This window comes from Atheta coriaria, unplaced genomic scaffold (genome assembly GCF_025399875.1).
Source record: "Atheta coriaria isolate IRGN ID8LTWV9N9 unplaced genomic scaffold, Caltech_Dcor_3.1 hic_scaffold_10_pilon, whole genome shotgun sequence".
NCBI lineage: Eukaryota > Metazoa > Arthropoda > Insecta > Coleoptera > Staphylinidae > Dalotia > Dalotia coriaria.
The window spans coordinates 7,621,967-7,641,098 of NW_027045452.1; the positions used below are offsets into that span (position 1 = coordinate 7,621,967).

The window sequence follows — 19,132 nt, forward strand, 5'->3', positions numbered from 1 at the left end:
AAAGGATGAACTGTCGAATAGCCCTGAAATTGATTGTCTGCCATTAAAATTAGCTGTCAATGTAAAATCATCAAAAAATCTTTTTATAAAGCAAATTTCTAGTAAAATTAAAATGAATTCATCCAAAACTCTTCACAACCTTATTTTGCGACATTTGTTAACCCAAATTAGATATTGGTAAGCTAAAAATCTTCCCACAACACAAAAAACATAACAATATTTGCATTTAAAACACAGCCATGCAGAAAAAGGCGAAAGAACTTTCATAATGGTCAAACCAGATGGCGTTCAACGCGGATTAGTCGGAAAAATCATCGAACGTTTCGAACGTAAAGGCTTCCAACTTGTCGCTTTGAAAATGATGTGCGCAGGCGAAGATCTCCTGCGTAAACACTACAAAAACATCGAAGATAAACCCTTCTTTGACAGTATAGTAAAATACATGAGCAGCGGACCCGTAGTACCAATGGTATGGCAAGGCCACGGCGTAGTAAAAGCAGGTCGCACATTATTAGGACAAACAGATCCTGCCGCAAGTGCACCAGGCACCGTCCGAGGAGATTTCGCAGTAAACATATCACGAAATGTCTGCCATGGTTCAGACTCACCGGAAACCGCCCAACGCGAAATCAAACTCTGGTTCAAAGACGGCACATTAGATTGGAACTCAGCACAAACAAAATGGCTACTAGGAAAATAACACAAAATTTAATTCAGTATAAATATAACGTGTAAGTATAAACATTATAGGAATGCTTGCCATCCATAAAACAATTTCGAAAGATTCGACGGTTCCCTCGCTTGTTGAATCAATCTATCAACTTGTGTTTCGACATTTGTGTTGTTACCTGACTCAACACCAATGAGTTTGTGTTTTAACCTCACAAGCGCACGCTCGGCGGACACATTCATCTGGACATCATCTGTAAACAACATAACCAAACTTTTTAGTACAATATTATAAAAATATACGATTTATTACCTTCAGGAGTAAAGAATTCACTGTCATTCCGACTATCTTCATCCATTTGCTTACTGTAAGCTTGCGTAGGGGATATAGACCAATCATACAGCGGATCATAGAGTAAAACCTCTACAATCGTCTGAATAGTGATGGCATTTCTTCGTAGAGCCTCCATTGTTCTTTCACATGTCCTGCGGAATGTACCCTCAACTCCACAGATACCCATACCATCAACAATATCCCTAGTTAACCTAAAAGGCACTGTTTCCGGTGTGGGTAGAATCCGGCCTTGTTCAAACGCAATCCCAAAGTCAATATGCACAACTTCCGCAGTATTCGTATCAATCAGAATATTGTGCACGTGTCTATCACCGATTCCAAGCACATATCCACACATACTGCTTGTGGCAACACTCTGTGTATACGCTCGACGCTTTTCATACCATACAGTAGGTTCCAGGAAGTTTGTTTCGAAAAATTTATGAAAAACGGGATGGATTCTCTCACAAATATCCAAATAAGTCTTCAGGCGTTGTTTCGGGCCACTACTCACTGCATCTTTGATCTCTATACGTGCACGATCAAGTTTCTTATCACGAGGATGATAATGACTGTGTGCTTCGGCAAGATATTGACCAATGGGCATTGTATCATCCACCCATTCCAAGATACCGCTGCGTTTTGACAGTGGGACGACTTTATAAGTTCTAATTTTAAAGTTAACAGTCTCTTTGTTTCCCCGGAGTATTTCGTTCATTATCAGGAAGACTTGTTGCATTACAGCGTCCTGACGGATGTCATCTTGTCCTTTTACAAGGATATAACGTAGATTTCCGTCTGTTCCGAGACATTCTAGACGTTTTGGGGCGTTTACACCTCCGACAGCTCGGAATTCTTGTTTGAATTTACTTATACCGACGATGTTTGCGTAGTTTAAGTTTGGTCTGTATGCTAAATTGTATGTGGGCACCAAAGTGTTGACAAATTCTTTAATGTTATTGATTTTATATGATCTAGGGATCTTTACGGCGGCATTTTTATCTGCTTTGACTTTGTAATAAGCCAATTCGATGAATGCCGCGGCCATTTTCTCGTTTTCTTCGATGATTACTTTATATTTATCTATGTTACGCAACTTGGTGATTAGGTTTTTCGCACCACGAATTCGCGATTCATTCGAGGAGGTTTTAGCGTTTTCTTTTGAATAATTATCATCTAGATTTGTATTCGCAACGGAGAGAATCAAAGGAATCGCGTGGTGTGGATGTTCTTTAGCGCATTTTTCTAATTTTAAATTTAAAAAAATAAGTTTTAGGTTAAAATTTTTAGGTTATGTTTAACTTACCGATTAGTTGTGTGATGCAAGTTGAAAATCTATCGTTTTCTGTAGAAATATGCGGTACAAGTTGCGGTAGAATAGTTAAAACCTTGTAACTTTCAACTTCCAATAGATTTAGCTCAATTTCGGTGATGACCGCTTCGTTGGTTTTGTTCTCTAACCAAAGTGAAAAGATGCGGAAGATTTCCATTTGTACATGCTGACTATACTTCATGTTATACAAGTAGTATCTAAATATACATTAAAAACTTTAGTTTTAGTAATTTTAACAAGTTTTACGAAATACTTACTTCATAGCAACTTTCAGGAATGTTTCACGCTCAACATATTTTGTTTTGACATCAATGGCGTCGATATTCGTCATTCTTTCGTAAGTAATGATTGCTTTTTTGATATCATGAGCGGGTGCTTGTAAAGTTTGCAGTTTCTTCGCACATTCTTTCATTTTATTCATGGAAGCAACTTTGCGTTCAAATTCAGGCGATTTTATACTTCTACTTATCTAAAAATCACATAATCAATAAAAATATATTAATAAACAACTTTTAACGTTTTTAAACAACTTACATGTTGATATTCTTCATCTGCAAACTTAGCAAGTGTTTTATAAACGTCATGCAACATATCAAACTCATTTTGGTTGTTTGTATTCAAACTGTTTAAAATATCAACACAGGGAAGAAAATATTCAGTTAATATTTTCTGTGGGAACTCTGAATGATTCTCCACCATCCATTCCCCGCACAATTTCAAAATGGTCGACCGTAGTTTAGTTTTATTCCCGTATGACTTAAGTAACTTTTTAAGTTTGTTAATACTTGAACTCTGTCCCATCTTCCAGTGAATCTGCGCGTCTAACAGTGCAACTTTCGCTTTAACTTCAGAATCATCAAGATTTGCAAACTTGCTGAGAATGCGTTTCGATACCTGAAGATTTCCATGCTTACGAGATATATCCGCAAAGTTTAAACTCATCTCAACATAAGTATTACTAGCACCTTCAAATTCTCGCTTTTGTAGTAAATTAATCGCTTCGATTCTTTGCGCGATTCTTGGCTCAAAATATTGATAATCCGTGCGAATCTCATCACGCACTTTAAATTCATCGATTAACAACTTAAGGTCGCCATTTTCCTTGGCAGTGGTGAAAATATCCTCCAATTCTTGTAACCGTTCCAATTGGGATAGCGGACCATAGAGGGTTTTACAACTTTCTAAACTAACGGTTTTCAATGATTGCGCAACTTGAAGTCGTGTTTTCTTCACACAAGAATCAAACATTGTCTTATCATCATCATTCACCGCATTTAGAAGTGTGTAAATGTTGAATTCAAAACTATTTGAACTTGGAACGTGATTAGGTAGGTCCCATTGTGATAGTCGCCACATGCATTCATAATAAGCGTCTCCGTAATCATTATGTTGATTTGCTGTACTTATTGCTAGGTTGTATAGTGCGTACATTTTAAGTGCAGACGTCATTATGCTTGACATAACTGCACTTTCGGCCAGGGCCATGTCACGATGCAAAAGTTGAAAATCTTGGTTATTTTCGGTGACTTTGGAGTTATCAGCGCCATATGCGTTAAAAATGTCATCTAAATGTCCTCCAAACAAGGCATAGTTATCGCCTATACCTTTATAAGCCTGTTTAAATGGTTGCATAAACATATTTTTATTTTAATATAGGTTATGTTTGAATTAAAATGTAAAACTTTACCTGAGTTAAAATAAAGCGTAATTGTGATGTTTCCGCACCAATTTCATCAAGGAGACTGATTGGTGATAGACCATAATATGCCGGATGAATATCTGCGTTGTCCATGGCGGCGTGGTACCACTTTTCAGAGTACATCAATGCAGAAAAGTGCGCAGAACAATATTCTGCAGCCTTTGCAACATGTAGATAGTTCAAATCCATTTCCAACTCTTGATATTTTCTACAAATATAAACATTTTCATCAAATTTTATTAAATTATATAAAAACCAAAACATACCCTCTTTTATCGCACAAACGTTGTAATCTTACAAAATGAATTGTATTCAATATACATCTAATCGAAGAAATATTCATTGCAACAGAATAAAAGTTCTGTAGAGTATTTTCTTCATTTCCTTGACATTGCAGACTCCAATGTTGCTCAAAGAAACTCTTAATACACACCCCGACTAAATTCTTAACTCGTGGTGTTGTATCCATCAACAAATGAATCAAAAACGGAAATAACTCCTCAGCAAACGATGCTTTTTTACAAACAATCGGTATCAAACATTTCATAACATGATGAGTGAATCCTTCTAATATTTTCATAACCAAAGCCTTGATCCATTCTTCATGCGTGCTTCTTTCAGGACACCACAGCTCTTCATCACATAAAGTCTCGTTATACATCTGTGGTGAAACAGATAACAAACTTTGCGCTTTCCCAGATCCTCTTGAAATAAACGGTAGGAAAAATCCGCGCGTTGTGGCAAAAACCGACTCGTTTTTAATAATATTACGTCCTTCTTCAGTTGATAAAATAGCATGTAAAGCTTTGGAAGCTGATTGCGCAACCTCAAGATTTTTATCCACCAAAAACCCGCTTAATAATTCTAAGATTTTCGTCGTAAACAAATACCAAGAACAATCTTTAGTCTGCACAACATCCTCGGATTTCAAAACCATTGTAGTCAAATCACTAGCACCCAAAATTCCCAGGACTTTCACAGCTTCCATTGATTCTTCTTCATCCTTAGATTTCACCAAAACAACAAGCGTAGTGATCAACGAATGTAAAATACTATCTTTAGATAATATCCCACGCATTTCATGTAGTTTTAAGTAAATATTCTTAAGTCCTTTGACGTTATTCTTCAACTTTTCTCTGAGATATTTCAAGCCCTCTGTTCTAGAGTCTTTAAACTGTTTCCCAACCAAAAACAAAATGATTTCATTCTCTAAACTGTTGTTTTTCATGCGGAATTTAATATGTCTTTCTCTAAGATCATATAGATGTTCATTATCCTCTGGAAGCGGATCCAAATACTGTAGATGATTGTTAATATTCTCATTATTCGAGAAAATAATCGCTCTCAACACATTCAGTGCATCTGTATTCCCCTGTATGGCATGCGGCATCATACAAGAACAAATCACAATAATAAACTCAGCGAAATGTTTTGTATACTTCGGGATAACAATTTCAATGAATTTCGATAGATATTTCATCGCTAGCGTTTGAATCAACACTTCTTCGTGTTTGATCAAGTTGATATTCGCATAAATCACATCCCGCAGGATAAACATAACAAAATTTTTAATACTTTCATGTTCCAACAAATACTGCACAATGATGGCGTATCTATAGAACTCTATCAACTTATCTTCAGCATTTGGTTTCTCCCAAATGTTATACTTCAATTTCAACAAAATCTGCTGCAGTTTACTAGGTTTCTTCTCCATTAAATACCTGACAACATTACAAGACAACTCTGCAGTCAATAAACTCATAATATCCTCTATAAAAACCGCATATGTTATGAAAACACCTTCAGGTTGCGCAAGACAAATGTTAAAATTGAAAAACTGCTCGAAGTGAACAGGATCATGCACATATCTTGCTATTTCAATGATAATATCATCGATACTATTCTTTGTGAGTTGTTTACCTTTCTCAGATGAAAGTAATTGATCTATCTTAACTTGAGTGAGACCTGTCATTGTTGAATCGTTCATTGTTTTATTATTAGGTTTATTACTATCTAAAGTTTGTTCGATAAGACTTGAAGCCAGAAATTTTGGATAACATTCTTCGATTACTTCACTCATGGTCTTCCCAATATCTTTACAGATCACTTCAAGTGTTTCTTCATCACTCGACTTAAGTACCATTGGTATAATCACTGATAAATTATCCAAATAAAAAGTTTTTGTTGTGTTGTACATACAGAGTGTGTAAGGAAACTCAAGAATGGAATATTTTCCACACCAACGTTGTAAAATCATATTAATATGTGAATTTATATCAATTTGATTATTTTCAAGTCTTTTAACCTCAACAATGACTTTTTCAATTGGTATGTTGTATGTTTTGCTTCGTACAAACAATTCACACAAAGCTTTCTTCGTAAACTTTGTACCTCTTGCAGAGATTGTAATATTAGTCAAAAGTTGCAAAACAATCTGGTGGAAGTTAACCAATAAGTCACTATCATCACCAGGTAATAAAGAATCAAACTTTTCTAAGATTTTCTTAAAGATTTGTGATTTAAAACGATCTGTTTCGGAATTATTCGATGCATGCTCAAAAACTAGCGAAATTGTTTTGATAGCTTGCTGTTGAACAGTCAAAGACTCACTTTCCAAGTAATATGGTAACAATCCAACCATAAATTCATCATTATACTTGGCCCAAGTTAAAGATGTTTTACCCTGCAGTAAACAATCGATGCAATTGACCAAAGCAAGTTCAACTTTGTAGCCGTAATTCCGACGCACGTGATGCAAAGTTTTGAAAATACCCATGAAATCATTCTTTAGCAAACCTGTCAAGTCATCCATACGTATCAAGTGGAAGAAAGCGTTTCGTAAGGCACGTAACACATCAATACAAACATTGTATTCCTGGAATCTCCGATTGCAGATCTTCTTTAAAAGTATAAGAATTGCTGTTACACTCGGTATATCCAACTGGCAATTCTCACTTGCGATTCCTTCCAAGATAATCATCGCTTGTTGATAATCAACGTCATTACAAGGATCAAAATCGTCGAATTCATACAACATCAATTGTACGGTTTTCTGTTCTTCTGTTTCTGCTTTTATAGCGAATACTGTTAATATTTTGACGATTAACAGTTTGAGTTTTACTTTCAGGTCTTCTAAATTGGTGGATTCTGAGTCCAAATCGCATTGTGCGTCAACCAAACTCTCAATAAACGACATATCGATGGTTTTCTTGATTACGCCTAAGTTTTCATCCATTTTGAGTATGGAATGGAACAGATTCATTGTATCGGTGATTTTTCGCGCTGTAAAATTACCAAATGTCCCAAAAAACGTAATCATCTTCTGCCAGGTTGTTTGAATGATTGGCACTGAGATTTTCATCAAATTCGTTGCATTGGTGTTGAATTTCTGATAGTAAAACATCAATCCAACAAGTAAATGTAAGCAATTTAGATACACATCATAGTCATTTGTGTTTTTCTGCATGACTTGATTTATAATCATGTTTAATTGACTCAAAAGATGATTATAAGTCAAAATATTGAGGATTGATACCGATAGTGTTGATTCCGCGTTGGTGTAGTACTTGAAAGTTAAGTTTACTACAACTTCGGATGAAATCGCATAGGAAAAGTGTGAATATTTCCGTCGTTCATGAGAAATGTCAGTTTGTAGGATGAAATTAATCATGGAGCTCTTGAACTCTTGACTATTATCACCCAAACCATGATAACTGGCAAAAGTGTGGAATGTTTTCAAGCTGTGTTCGCTTATTTGTATCGTATGTGACTTATAAAGCGTCCAGAGCTTTGCATCATCTTCAGGTGATAGAATTGAATGTTTTTTGATTTTTAATATTAATTGCACCAATTGATGGCTCTCGGTTGCATTTTGATTCAGACCAATTGTCCTTAAATTAAAATTATTATATAATTTTTAAGTTTTAGGTTAGAATAAGGTTATAAGTGTTTTTAGGGTATTTACCGTATTGCTGAGTCATAAGCCAGTAACCATTCGCTTGTTGTAGAAATATAATCATCATTATTAGCGGATAAATGCTCTTCAACGCCTATGAGTGCTGATAAACATTTAAAAACATAACCGCGTGTTATCATCGACTTGCTGTCTTTCACATAGTTGGAAAAACAGGTTAGGAGTCTCCGGAAGTAAGATTCTGATATAGTTGATGGATATTTCTCCAAAATAAACGAAAATAATAAAATCCTTAAAGAAAAAACATCAAAAATATGTTTTTTAAAGTAATTACACAGTAAATTAGATTATAAAAGGTGTTTACCATTGTTGTTCAATATTAATTTCGATATTATTAAATATCTCCATAAAAGTTGCATCTTTTCTCGCTCGTTTGGCGTCTGGTTCCTCCCCGCTTAACAAATGCGCATCGTAGCTTTGTTTATAACAACCCAAAACAACTTGAATTAAATTTTCATTAAACTTAACGCCTGCACTGCCATCTGTGAACACTAAAGTGTCATTCAAATCAATGCTGCTTTTTATTAATTTGCCCATGAGTAATAAGGCTTCACCCCAACGAGGAGTAGCATCGATTCCTTCATGATACTCCAGTTGAAGAAGCATTATTTCCATTAGAGTAGTCTTAAAATAAATAAAAACAAAATAAACTACTTCATCAGTAAAGTTAATTTAAATTATTTATTACCTTGTATATAGAAATGCTGTCGTGTGGATTATAAAAACTAAACAAGTAACACAAAGCATTTTCCCCTTCGGTTGTGCATAATTGTCTATAACTTGCTCCGCAAGTCTGACAAAAAATTAAAAACAATTGCGCAGAAGATTCAAGCAACCATCGCACAGCACTATGTAGTTCGGATATGACTGAACGCACAAACACAATTTCTTGTTTGATTATAGACAAAGGTAATTTATAATCGGCACCTTTGAGTAATACAGCATTGTAACATCTTAGGGCTTTGGATGACGGATTTTCTTCGTGCAAAGCTTTGAATAAGTTCTTCATCGAAATAATTTCTTCGAAAACGAACTGATCCCAATAGGAATCAATCATTAGGAAAGAATGCTCAAAGACTGATAAACAAGACTCCAGACAGTGTTTTTTAAAATGCTGATTGTTTTTGCAATCTTTTAGATAACGATAGTAATCGTTAAAGTTAATAATACCACCTGAAATTTTAAAATTTAGAAAAAAATAACATATTTATGTTTAATTTATGTTAATTACGTTTGTTGTTGGCATTTTTTACTACTGAATGTAATAAATCTCTGGATTCACAAGCGAATGCACTGGATCGTGCACCTTCTTTGCCTTTTTTCCGCAATTCTTCTTCAAGTTTTGTCATTTCCTATGAATCGACATTTTTATGTATTGCTAAGTTACGATAGGCAACTTTCAATACACCAAATACACCAGTAATATGTTCACATGCATGTGTAAAGTAAACATTTAAAAAACCGTTATAAATATACAATACCTTGTACAAAAGGGTTTTGATGGATGTAAAAGCCTCATTCCACTCGTCTACATTATCGTTGAGTTGTTTAATTAGATTGGGATTCTCTAGTAGTGTGGAGAGGTTCTCAAAACCTTGTTTTCTGGTTTTCACTTTCGAATCATGGAGATCTGCACAGGCGCGCTTGAATCGTTGCAGCCAACTATTTTCATCCATGTTGTCGTTTTATGCTGATGTATGCACTATGTTTAAGTTGTAAATTAGTCTTTAACAACACTTGTTAACATCAACACTAGATAATAACATGAAACAACACGGAATGCGAGGATTGTTGGTTGATTTATAACCTCAAAACACACATCGTACTAAGAAATGACTGTTCGTGAATGGTGAGGCGCGAAAAAAACATGAAAACTAGACCGCGCATTGGTTTATCACCGGAAAAGTTTGATATAGTCGCACAAGTTTATGATATTTATGTTTCTTTTATTATTTTTTGTATTATTTTGCTAAATATTAGTAAATAGCGATCGCCATGTTCAAAAGTTGCACAACTACAGAAGCACGATGTGATAATAAATATTTATATTTAAAAACGTGATAAACAACTCTTTGTGTTACCTGCAATCAACACCTTAGCAAATGTAATAACAGATCAGTAACTGAAATGTTATTGTATAGATAAATGTTTTTGTAGAGGTGAAATAAAATTGCAAATTTAAAAAATAAAATAAAACTTCTAGTACCTGTTTTGCCCACTCTCATGCTTTTTGGCGCTGTCATCGCAACACGATGTAAACCGACCTTAACCGACAGATGGTTTGTTGTCGCCGCAATAATCAACAACATTAATCACTTTTTACATTAACAAATATCACTTACAATGAACCGAGATCGAAGACATAATGCTGGCAATCGTATGTCCAAACTCCTGGACAACGAGGAAGACTGCCAGGACGAATTTTACAAGGTCAACTACGGCGGTTTCGAGGAAACTGAAACAGACAATGAATATGAGTAAGTTTTATATATTTAACACTAAAACCAACAATATAATAACAATTATTATTATAAATTAAGGGCGCAGGAAGATGACGAAGATATAGTCGATTCAGACTTCAGTATTGATGAAAATGACGAACCTGTATCCGACACAGAAGAACAGCCAGAGAAGAAAAAACGCCGGCTTGTAACCAAATCATACAAAGAACCTGTATCCACAAAACAACAGCAACAACCACCCAAACCCCGACCTAAACCCAAACCTAAACAACCAAGAACAGAATCCAGACAAATCCCATATGAATATCTGGATTTCACTGAAAGAAAATCAATTCGCAAGACAACTGCTGCAAAAACAGCTGAAACTGCACAAAGAGTCAAAGTACGAAATCAAGTACAAAAGAAAAGAATCAGAAGGAAAGAGGATGACTGGGTGCCAACACAGGAAGAACTCTTAGAAGAAGCTAAAGTAACAGAAGGTGAAAATATAAAATCACTGGAAAAGTATCAACAGTTAGAAGATGAAAAGAAAACAAAAAAGATTACCAAGAAGATCTCATCAGGCCCAACTATATTATATCAATCACTAAAAATGCCTGTTATTGATGAGAATGATACAGAAAATGAAGATAACAATGAGAGTAAGTTCTACGAAAGGACTTTGATTACTTTTATGAATGATCCCAATGATGAATTGGTTGATACTTTCTTTAAAAGTAAGAAACCGAGGCATGTGCCTAAAGCAAAATGTGCAATTACAAAGTAAGTAATTTTTAAAAAAAATTGATTGATAATAATGATTGATTAATGATTTTTTGTTTTTAAATTTAAAGTTTGAACGCGAAATATGTGGATCCGTTGACTTCACTGCCATACAACAACAGTAAGTGTTTCAAATTGATACGAGAGACTTATTATCAGCAGATTGAAGCGCACGGCGACCGTAATAATCCAATGGTTGCGGAATGGCTGAAACGGTACTCTTTGCATAAATATTGTGGGTTACCTGTTGATAATATGTGAATGTAAGTATAAATATGCATAACAAATAAAGCTTGAGATGAATAAATTGATAATTATGCATATTTTGAGAAGAAAATGAGTTGAGAAGTGGAAACACGTTGAAAAGATGAAAGAAATTGAAATAAAACATGTATATTTACCTTATAAGGCCTATGTTCGAGATGTATACCGCAAGTCCAACATTGGACAACAAAATATAATACAGCGCAGCCTCTATTTAACGAAAAACTTAATTTTCTCGGTATAAAGTTATAGTTTGTCTGTGCAACCATAAAAAAGTAAAAGGTGTAATGTTGGTTGCCTACGTAGAGTTTAGCCTTGTTTTAACCTTATTTGGTTGATTTATATTAATTTCCCTGATATAACGTTAGAGTTTCTCTGTGTAATGACGAAAAATATTTTAATTTCTAGCAATTATGAGCTAGAATATTTTTTCAAAGACATGACATCGATGGTAACATTTAAAATATTGTTGTAATTATGATCCCAACATCCCTACAAATTGCAATGCAAATTTCTATAACTTAAGCACGATTTTTCAGCTAATTTGTTGGGGTACACGTTACGTTACAACAAAATCATTTAAACATAACACAAGTGAATACAACTGAGCGACGCGGAATTCATATTTAGACTTCAGGAAATATTTACCGGCATTTTTACAAGAGTAATTGAGTTTATAACCAGCGCAACAAAAGATTAAACAGTTGCCTATCCACGTAAAATCTCAATATTCTTATTTTTTGGTCCACGATGTCACAATACCTCATTATAACGTGATAAAATCAAAAATAAAAATGCTACGTTGTATTTGTAATACATATTTCTACATTTTACAAATACCTGACCAGCATATGTATTTTCTTTCACTCTGCTTTTATGAGTATAGAATATACCACCACACATACACATACATACATAAATACAAACATGTACACTATTCATATTCATTACTCTTGAATTCCGTCATTCCGAGCGTGGAAGAATGGAATGGTGAACGTCGTGCGCGCAAGTGCGCGGATTGCAGCGCGAGTGCCGTGAGTTAAGTCGGCGATCGGCGCTCGTCCTCGAACGATCAAGCCGGAGCGTAGCGCGCGCGCTCGCGTAGTTTAGTCTCTTTAGATCTTAGCGCTTTAGGTCAGCCCGCGTGCGGCGAATGCGAATCGGTCCATCGGCGGCTAACATTCCGGCAAGGTGAAGACGAAGAATTCGCCGCACGTCGCTCGATGCGATGCGGTGCACTCACGTGTGTGCGCTTTTTTTTCTTTTCATCGGTTTGATGTAACAGCGAGTTTTTTGTGATTTTTGATTTAAAAACTGTTGGTAGTGAAAAATGTGCGCTATGTGCGGTGATAACAATGGAGACAAAGTGGTATAAAGACCACACAGGTAAAGATAACCAGACATTAATTATTTATTTATTATTATTACAGCGCATAATTAACCATAGTTTAGTTTAGTTTAGTTTTTATTTGCATTTAGTTTATTTATCGTGTTAATTTATTTTTTGTAGTTTTGTTTTTGTCACATGTAATTTATTTCCGTCCAAGTTTTTTTTATTGTTGAACATGTTGAACTGTAACATAAAACGTGTTCATCTGGAAGCCAAACAACTCGAAACATTTTTGTTTAGTGTTTGATGTGCTTCATGAAGAAGACTATCAACTTCTTTTCGTAGATTCAAGTTGTAACAAGTGAATAAGATATTATATTGCAAGAAATTCATTAAAATGTAAGTTTAAATCGTGTTTTAAAGTTATACCAACTGAATTTATCATTTAGCACATTCTATGAGATCATGTGTTTGGTAAACTAATATTTACGAGTAAATATTGCTAGTTAAATAATTTCTATTTGATTTTTGAAGATATATAATCTAAAAAATTACGAAAAATGAAAGTTTTAATCATTTTAGACACTTTTTTCGTAATTAAAACTTTTTTAAAGAAGAATATTGCTTAAATACTGTCTTTAATCATTGATAAATTGAAAATAAATGATTTTTTAAGTGAATTACTACTTGATATTGATATTGTTGGAATTATGGATTTAGGTACCGGTGATTTTATTAAATAATTACGAAGTTTAATTGTGAACGATTGCCGTTTATCCAAAATTAGAGTTTTCGGAAGTATGTCTTATCGATATCAAGGCTCGAAACGAACTAACTCCATACAACTCTGTATGTCAGAGTTACTCTGGTTGTACTGCCCTTAATTATACCTAGATTTATGACTCTTAGCTCGAGTACTTTTTCTCTACTTCTTGGAAATAAGAAAATAAACTTTTACATGGTACCAAATATTACCCTCAAACAGAAAACTTAATATGTTGGAAGAGAATGAATTTTGTAGACGAACTCAAATTTCAACAGATACAGTAGAATCCGTTTATTATGACTCCGCTTATATTGACCAACCGGTTATTATGACGTAACTACACTACCAAGTTTGGTTTTCATATAAAATTCTGTATAAAAAAAGTCTGATATAATGACTTCGCTTACAGTGACATGTCGCTTATTATGACCCATTTTTAACAGATTATGTCCGGTTATATTGACCAACATGATTCTTTACACCTCCGGTAATGTTCGTTGATACCCGACGACGTTCGACACGTGGCGAACTTTTTATATTTATTGCTACATTTCTTTTATGATTGTCAAATTACTTTTATGTATTTACTATCGGAAAGACCAAATGCTTAAATAATAAATAAGAGCATTCGGGCAGCAGTACCTTGACCACAACTTAATCCGTATTTTCCATTAATCCGAATTTGGCGTGGGTCATTCGACAATCTCAATGCTTTTTAAAAAACAAGAACCGCATTAAGCAATCGTTCAATTCAAATGTTTTGAAACCGAAGAGGCTTCGAAAATCACAAGAAAATTAATTAAATGAAAAAACAAAAGCAGACAAAAATTACAGATTACTTGAAGTAAAAAATACACTTGTATGTGTTATAATGTGCTGATTATGTGCAATTTTGATTTTGATTTAATATGTATGTATATGTACATATTTACATAAAAAGGGATTATAATCTTTAAAAAATGTTAAATTTATTTACTTCTGTCAAACCCAAGGTCAAAAAAAGATAAAAAAGGAATCTGTAAACCTACCACTATTTTCATTGGCTGATGCCAAACGAATGAGCGTGTTATCGCTACGCGCAGCCCTTTTATACTTGCGCACAACCCGCAAAAACTGGTAGGAGTACTCCGCAGCCATTTACTTCAATTATTTGCTTCACAATGCCCTTAAAAATCGAAAGCGTGTAAATATAATTTAATAACTCTACAACTACTATGCTTTTTAAACTTCTAAGTTAATTATAAGTAGCTAATTGTTCCCTAAGACTATATTTCTGTATTTACAACTTCCTCTTCAATAAAATAATCTGGTAAAAGCATGTCGCTCCTAGAAAATGACGTCCTGCGTTGTTTAAACAGCTTCAATTGAACAATAACCTCGTTTATTTTTAAACGATCGTGTTTATGACACTGCACATGTGTTTACCCATTTTATTATTCAGAAAATTCCCATTTTTTACGCTTTCATGTGTTTAAAAACACTTTATTTCTTATATATAATATGTTATGTTTAATTTAAAAAATTCTATGTTCTTCTTAAAATTCTTCTTGCGCTTTAAGTGCGAGTAGCGAGGTAATTGACACTTTCGATTCGGCACGCTTCTTGCCATGAACAAAACCAATTGTAACAATAAGGAACATAATAATTACCTACGTGTGTAGCTCCTCGCGCTGCTAGTGCAAATACTGAAATATATTACGAATACAGCATGTATAACAAGTTTAAATAGTGTGTATGTACTTACTCGTACAGAGAATACAAGGTATAACAATGCGGTGGTGCTTCGTGCTCGGCTGGTTGCCTGCTGCAATCCGCATGGAGATGATCAGTTAAGCACTCGCCGCAATTAACAACCGTGCGGAATCGCAAGCATCGCAAGAATTTCGCTGGTTTATTATTCCGACACTTTGTTGTTTGGCGGCGTGGCGCATCCGACGGCAAATTGGTTTAATTATTACTCTCGTAAATATACAAAACCAGTAGGAAGTTAACCTTAAAATGAAATTACATCAAGTTTAGAAGATGTTAAATTTGATTTATGAAACATATGCAACCCAAATCACACCAATTCAGTTATTTACTTGAATTTAATTATTACTTTTATTATTGTTATTGAAGCCACCTTTGGCTCCGGCGCCCTCTAGCGGCGATTGGGGCTACGAGCACCGCCGACTTGACCGCGCTAAGGATGCTTAACTAGAGATCCTAGGGTGCTAGGATCTCTAGGGAGCTGTCCTGATGACATGTGGCAGCTCTCAGCGGCATTCGTGCTTCCAACCTCACAACGCACCGACACGTTACTAGCAAGCCCAACCTCTCAGAACACCGTTGACAGCTAACCTACGCATCATTATTATTATTACTTACTTTTGTTTAAATAATAATTTAAAACCGTGAAAATACAAAAACCAGTAAAAAGTTAACCTTAAAATTGATTGAATGAATTTCAAGTTTAGCATCAGTCAAATTTGACACCTATGATCAGATGTGCAAAACATATGCAACCCACATCACACCACATCCCTACTAATATTATAAATGCGAATGTCCTGATGTTTGTTACACTTTCACGCAAAAACTACTTAATCGATCATCATGAAAATTTGTACACATATTCTTAGTGGTCCCCGAATAGTTATAGGCTACTTTTTATTCAATAAAAAAAAATATTTTTTAAATAAAATAAAGAAATTGTTTAGCCAATAATACCTCTGCATCTGGCTATTTGACTACTTTAACGCCATCTAGCATTCCAGCAATGAAGCTCAAACCTAAGTACTATAGTACCATCACACTGTGTTATCACATTGTATTACCGAGAGCTACGTCAACATCAAATCCAATTGACTACACTATGGAGCCTGTACACTATACTTCCATAGACTATACTTTCAGCCATTTTAAACTTCCCGCCATTCTACTTCATTGTTACTTCTTCTGTGACTACCGACGCGTACGGAAGCATCTTCATTATTTTAGATATTCGCGAGCGAAGCCAAGGGTTAAAGCTAGTAATACTAAAAACCCGTGAAAATACAAAAACCAGTAAAAAATTAACCTTAAAATGTTTTGAATGAATTTCAAGTTTAACACCAATTTGACATCTATGATCAGATGTGCCAAACATATGCAACCCACATCACACCACATGTTATATATGTTGCGGTATTCTAAAACTACATCATTACACATAACATAAGAATCGTGACGGTTGTATAATCGTTAAAATCCTTTACCTCGTTAAAACCATTAAAATCTTGTACAAATAACTGACTGTAACAGATGTGAAAGGATCACAAGTCAAATAACTCTTAAACTTTTGGAAACTTTGTACTTTGTACCTGACCAATCCGCCATATTTGACCCGCGGGCCTGCGGCTTTGCCTTGCAAAGATACGAGTATTCCATTTCGCGTCCGGTGCACGGATTCAAATCCGAGATCGGTATCAGATTTCGATTTGTTTCATCGCGTTGAGTTTCATTTGAATGCAAAGCATATTTGATGGCTGTGTTTATGCTTCGCGCCCACTTTCTACTTGAAACAACACTTCTCACGAGCCTGTGTGTTGTGTCTCGTGCCGTGTGCCAAACAATTATTACGAACGCGCCGCGTCCATTATGCTCGTTTTTTTTTTGTTTCATTTTCGTAATTAGCAGCAGAATAGCAATTCTTTCCTGGAGAAATTAGAATGTGGAATGAGTGAATGAATAAGTATTCTGTAAATGTTAAAAGTTAAGTGCTTTACACGAATAAACTGCTATAATATGGTGTAGTTTGCGGAAATTATCGTTTTAGGTTATGTTTTAGAGCCTATTAACGACATATATGTAAATATAATAAGGAAAACTATTTTTTCAGTGAGGTTATGTCATGAAAATGCTAAAAATGTAAAATTTTAGTTTTTTTTTCTACAGAAATATATTAATTAATGATATTAAGTGATATTTTATGAGTGTTTACGCATTCAATTATATTAATTTAATAATGATGAGCGTATAATGAAGCTATTCTTTATTATTAATAGTAATAAAATGCACAAAGCAAGTGTAAAAGAAAATCTGCTCGTGTTAAAGCATTGAATACGTCTAATGAATTTATAATTATCTGCTAACAACAATAGATACACAATACAACAATATAAGAAAAGATAAAATGGGAAGTACACACACATTGTATGTTAGATAATAATAATTAATTTGATTTTATCACTTACAATGCGCAAATAATAATAATAATAATCATAATCATAAATAAATAAAATTCTCTTACGTATTTTTACGGTATTTTTTTTTAAATACCGATATTTTTAAATACCGATATTTTTTTCTATTATAGTTGAAAAATACCGGTGTTAAAACCGGTATACCGGTATTTTTTGTTTCAAATACCGGTATTTAAACTAAAAATACCGGATTTTTAAATTCAATATCGCTTCTAAAATATACCGTTTTAAAAATATTTATTAATTAATTTTATAAATACTGATATTATACCGGTATTTTTTAATAAATATATCAAAATACCGGTTTTAAACTCAAATTTTCCATTTATCCGATAAACTCATATCAACTAAATAAATACTCTGACTTTAATATTTGTATAACACTGTCAATATGTATTTTGCAAGAATATCCGCGTTGTAATTACTCATTGTACTAAGTGTACAGTTGATTATGAGTACTTTAAATACTTTGTACATTTCCTTAGTATTTCATAGTGCTTCTTGTTTGCTGTTCAATTAAATCCCATCTTCATTTCTGCGTACTTGCAGAGTATTCTATTATCTACTCAGATTTATACAGTTTGATGATGGGTTTTGTTGCAATTTTTGGTCATTGCACTTTTGAACCCGTGCGCGGAAACTCAACTCACACGATTATTGCAGTGTATTGCCGCAATCTGCGCGCACCGAGCATGATGCGCTTGTGGATTTTTCTCAGGAGTGTGTGACGACACGCCGCATTGCAATGTCTGCAATTTGAAGATGGCGTATCTGGCGCATAATGAGAATTTTCACGGATACGCAATTCTCACGTTAATAGAGAATGTACGTAAAGTGGAGAGTAAATTGTGAGGAAATAATTTAACTTCAGTCTTACCTTTGTATTAGTAATGGTTTAAATTACAAGCGTAAATTCTGCACAAATGTTTAGTCACTGAATGATTTTTGTTGGTTATGCTGCTGTGTGACTCGTGTTGTGTGATGTATAACGGAATGTAATCGCCGCAACCCAAAATACACCAAATCTTAATGTAAAACGTAGGCTTAGAATGTGTTTTAACTTTTAGCAGTCCGATCAGTCCGAACTCTGCGTGATTGAAGTACGCCTGGTTACTGCAACCCAAAATACACTAAAATTTACTATAAAAATTAGTTTTAGAGCATTATTTATACTTTTAACGACATTTCATTGCACTAAACTAATTTAATTTCATTGTAAAACCGTGGACACAAGTTCTTTAACCAATAAATGTGTGAGAGAGGCACACAGTGATTTCCGCAACCCAAAATACACAAAATCTTGGTATAAAAATTAGT

General features: G+C 34.3%; 3 protein-coding genes and 1 long non-coding RNA gene across 4 annotated transcripts; 2 read left to right on the plus strand and 2 right to left on the minus strand.

Moving 5' to 3' along the window:
• The first annotated feature begins 3 nt into the window (after positions 1-3).
• On the plus strand, positions 4-983 carry LOC135801164 (nucleoside diphosphate kinase-like). Its single transcript, XM_065314543.1, has 2 exons — positions 4-177; positions 238-983. Exons 1-2 carry the CDS (start codon positions 113-115, stop codon positions 698-700), a joined length of 528 nt encoding a protein of 175 aa, XP_065170615.1. The 5' UTR covers positions 4-112; the 3' UTR covers positions 701-983.
• Positions 687-10,295, minus strand: tefu (Serine/threonine-protein kinase tefu). Its single transcript, XM_065314519.1, has 13 exons — positions 10,215-10,295; positions 9,490-9,710; positions 9,240-9,360; positions 8,697-9,181; positions 8,313-8,632; positions 8,000-8,239; positions 4,302-7,925; positions 4,024-4,243; positions 2,871-3,950; positions 2,594-2,805; positions 2,310-2,533; positions 983-2,248; positions 687-923 (listed from the first exon to the last, which is right to left on the minus strand). Exons 2-13 carry the CDS (start codon positions 9,682-9,684, stop codon positions 745-747), a joined length of 8,166 nt encoding a protein of 2,721 aa, XP_065170591.1. The 5' UTR covers positions 9,685-9,710; positions 10,215-10,295; the 3' UTR covers positions 687-744.
• Positions 10,296-10,349: 54 nt separating this feature from the next.
• On the plus strand, positions 10,350-11,553 carry YL-1 (Vacuolar protein sorting-associated protein YL-1). The gene is made up of 3 exons (XM_065314540.1): positions 10,350-10,485; positions 10,549-11,232; positions 11,304-11,553. The coding sequence occupies exons 1-3, from the start codon at positions 10,352-10,354 to the stop codon at positions 11,491-11,493; spliced, it is 1,008 nt and encodes a 335-aa protein (XP_065170612.1). The 5' UTR covers positions 10,350-10,351; the 3' UTR covers positions 11,494-11,553.
• Positions 11,554-14,680: 3,127 nt separating this feature from the next.
• On the minus strand, positions 14,681-18,907 carry LOC135801167 (uncharacterized). The gene is made up of 3 exons (XR_010550316.1): positions 18,693-18,907; positions 15,337-15,584; positions 14,681-15,277 (listed from the first exon to the last, which is right to left on the minus strand). It is a non-coding gene; the product is annotated as an uncharacterized lncRNA (long non-coding RNA).
• Between the last annotated feature and the right edge of the window lie 225 nt (positions 18,908-19,132).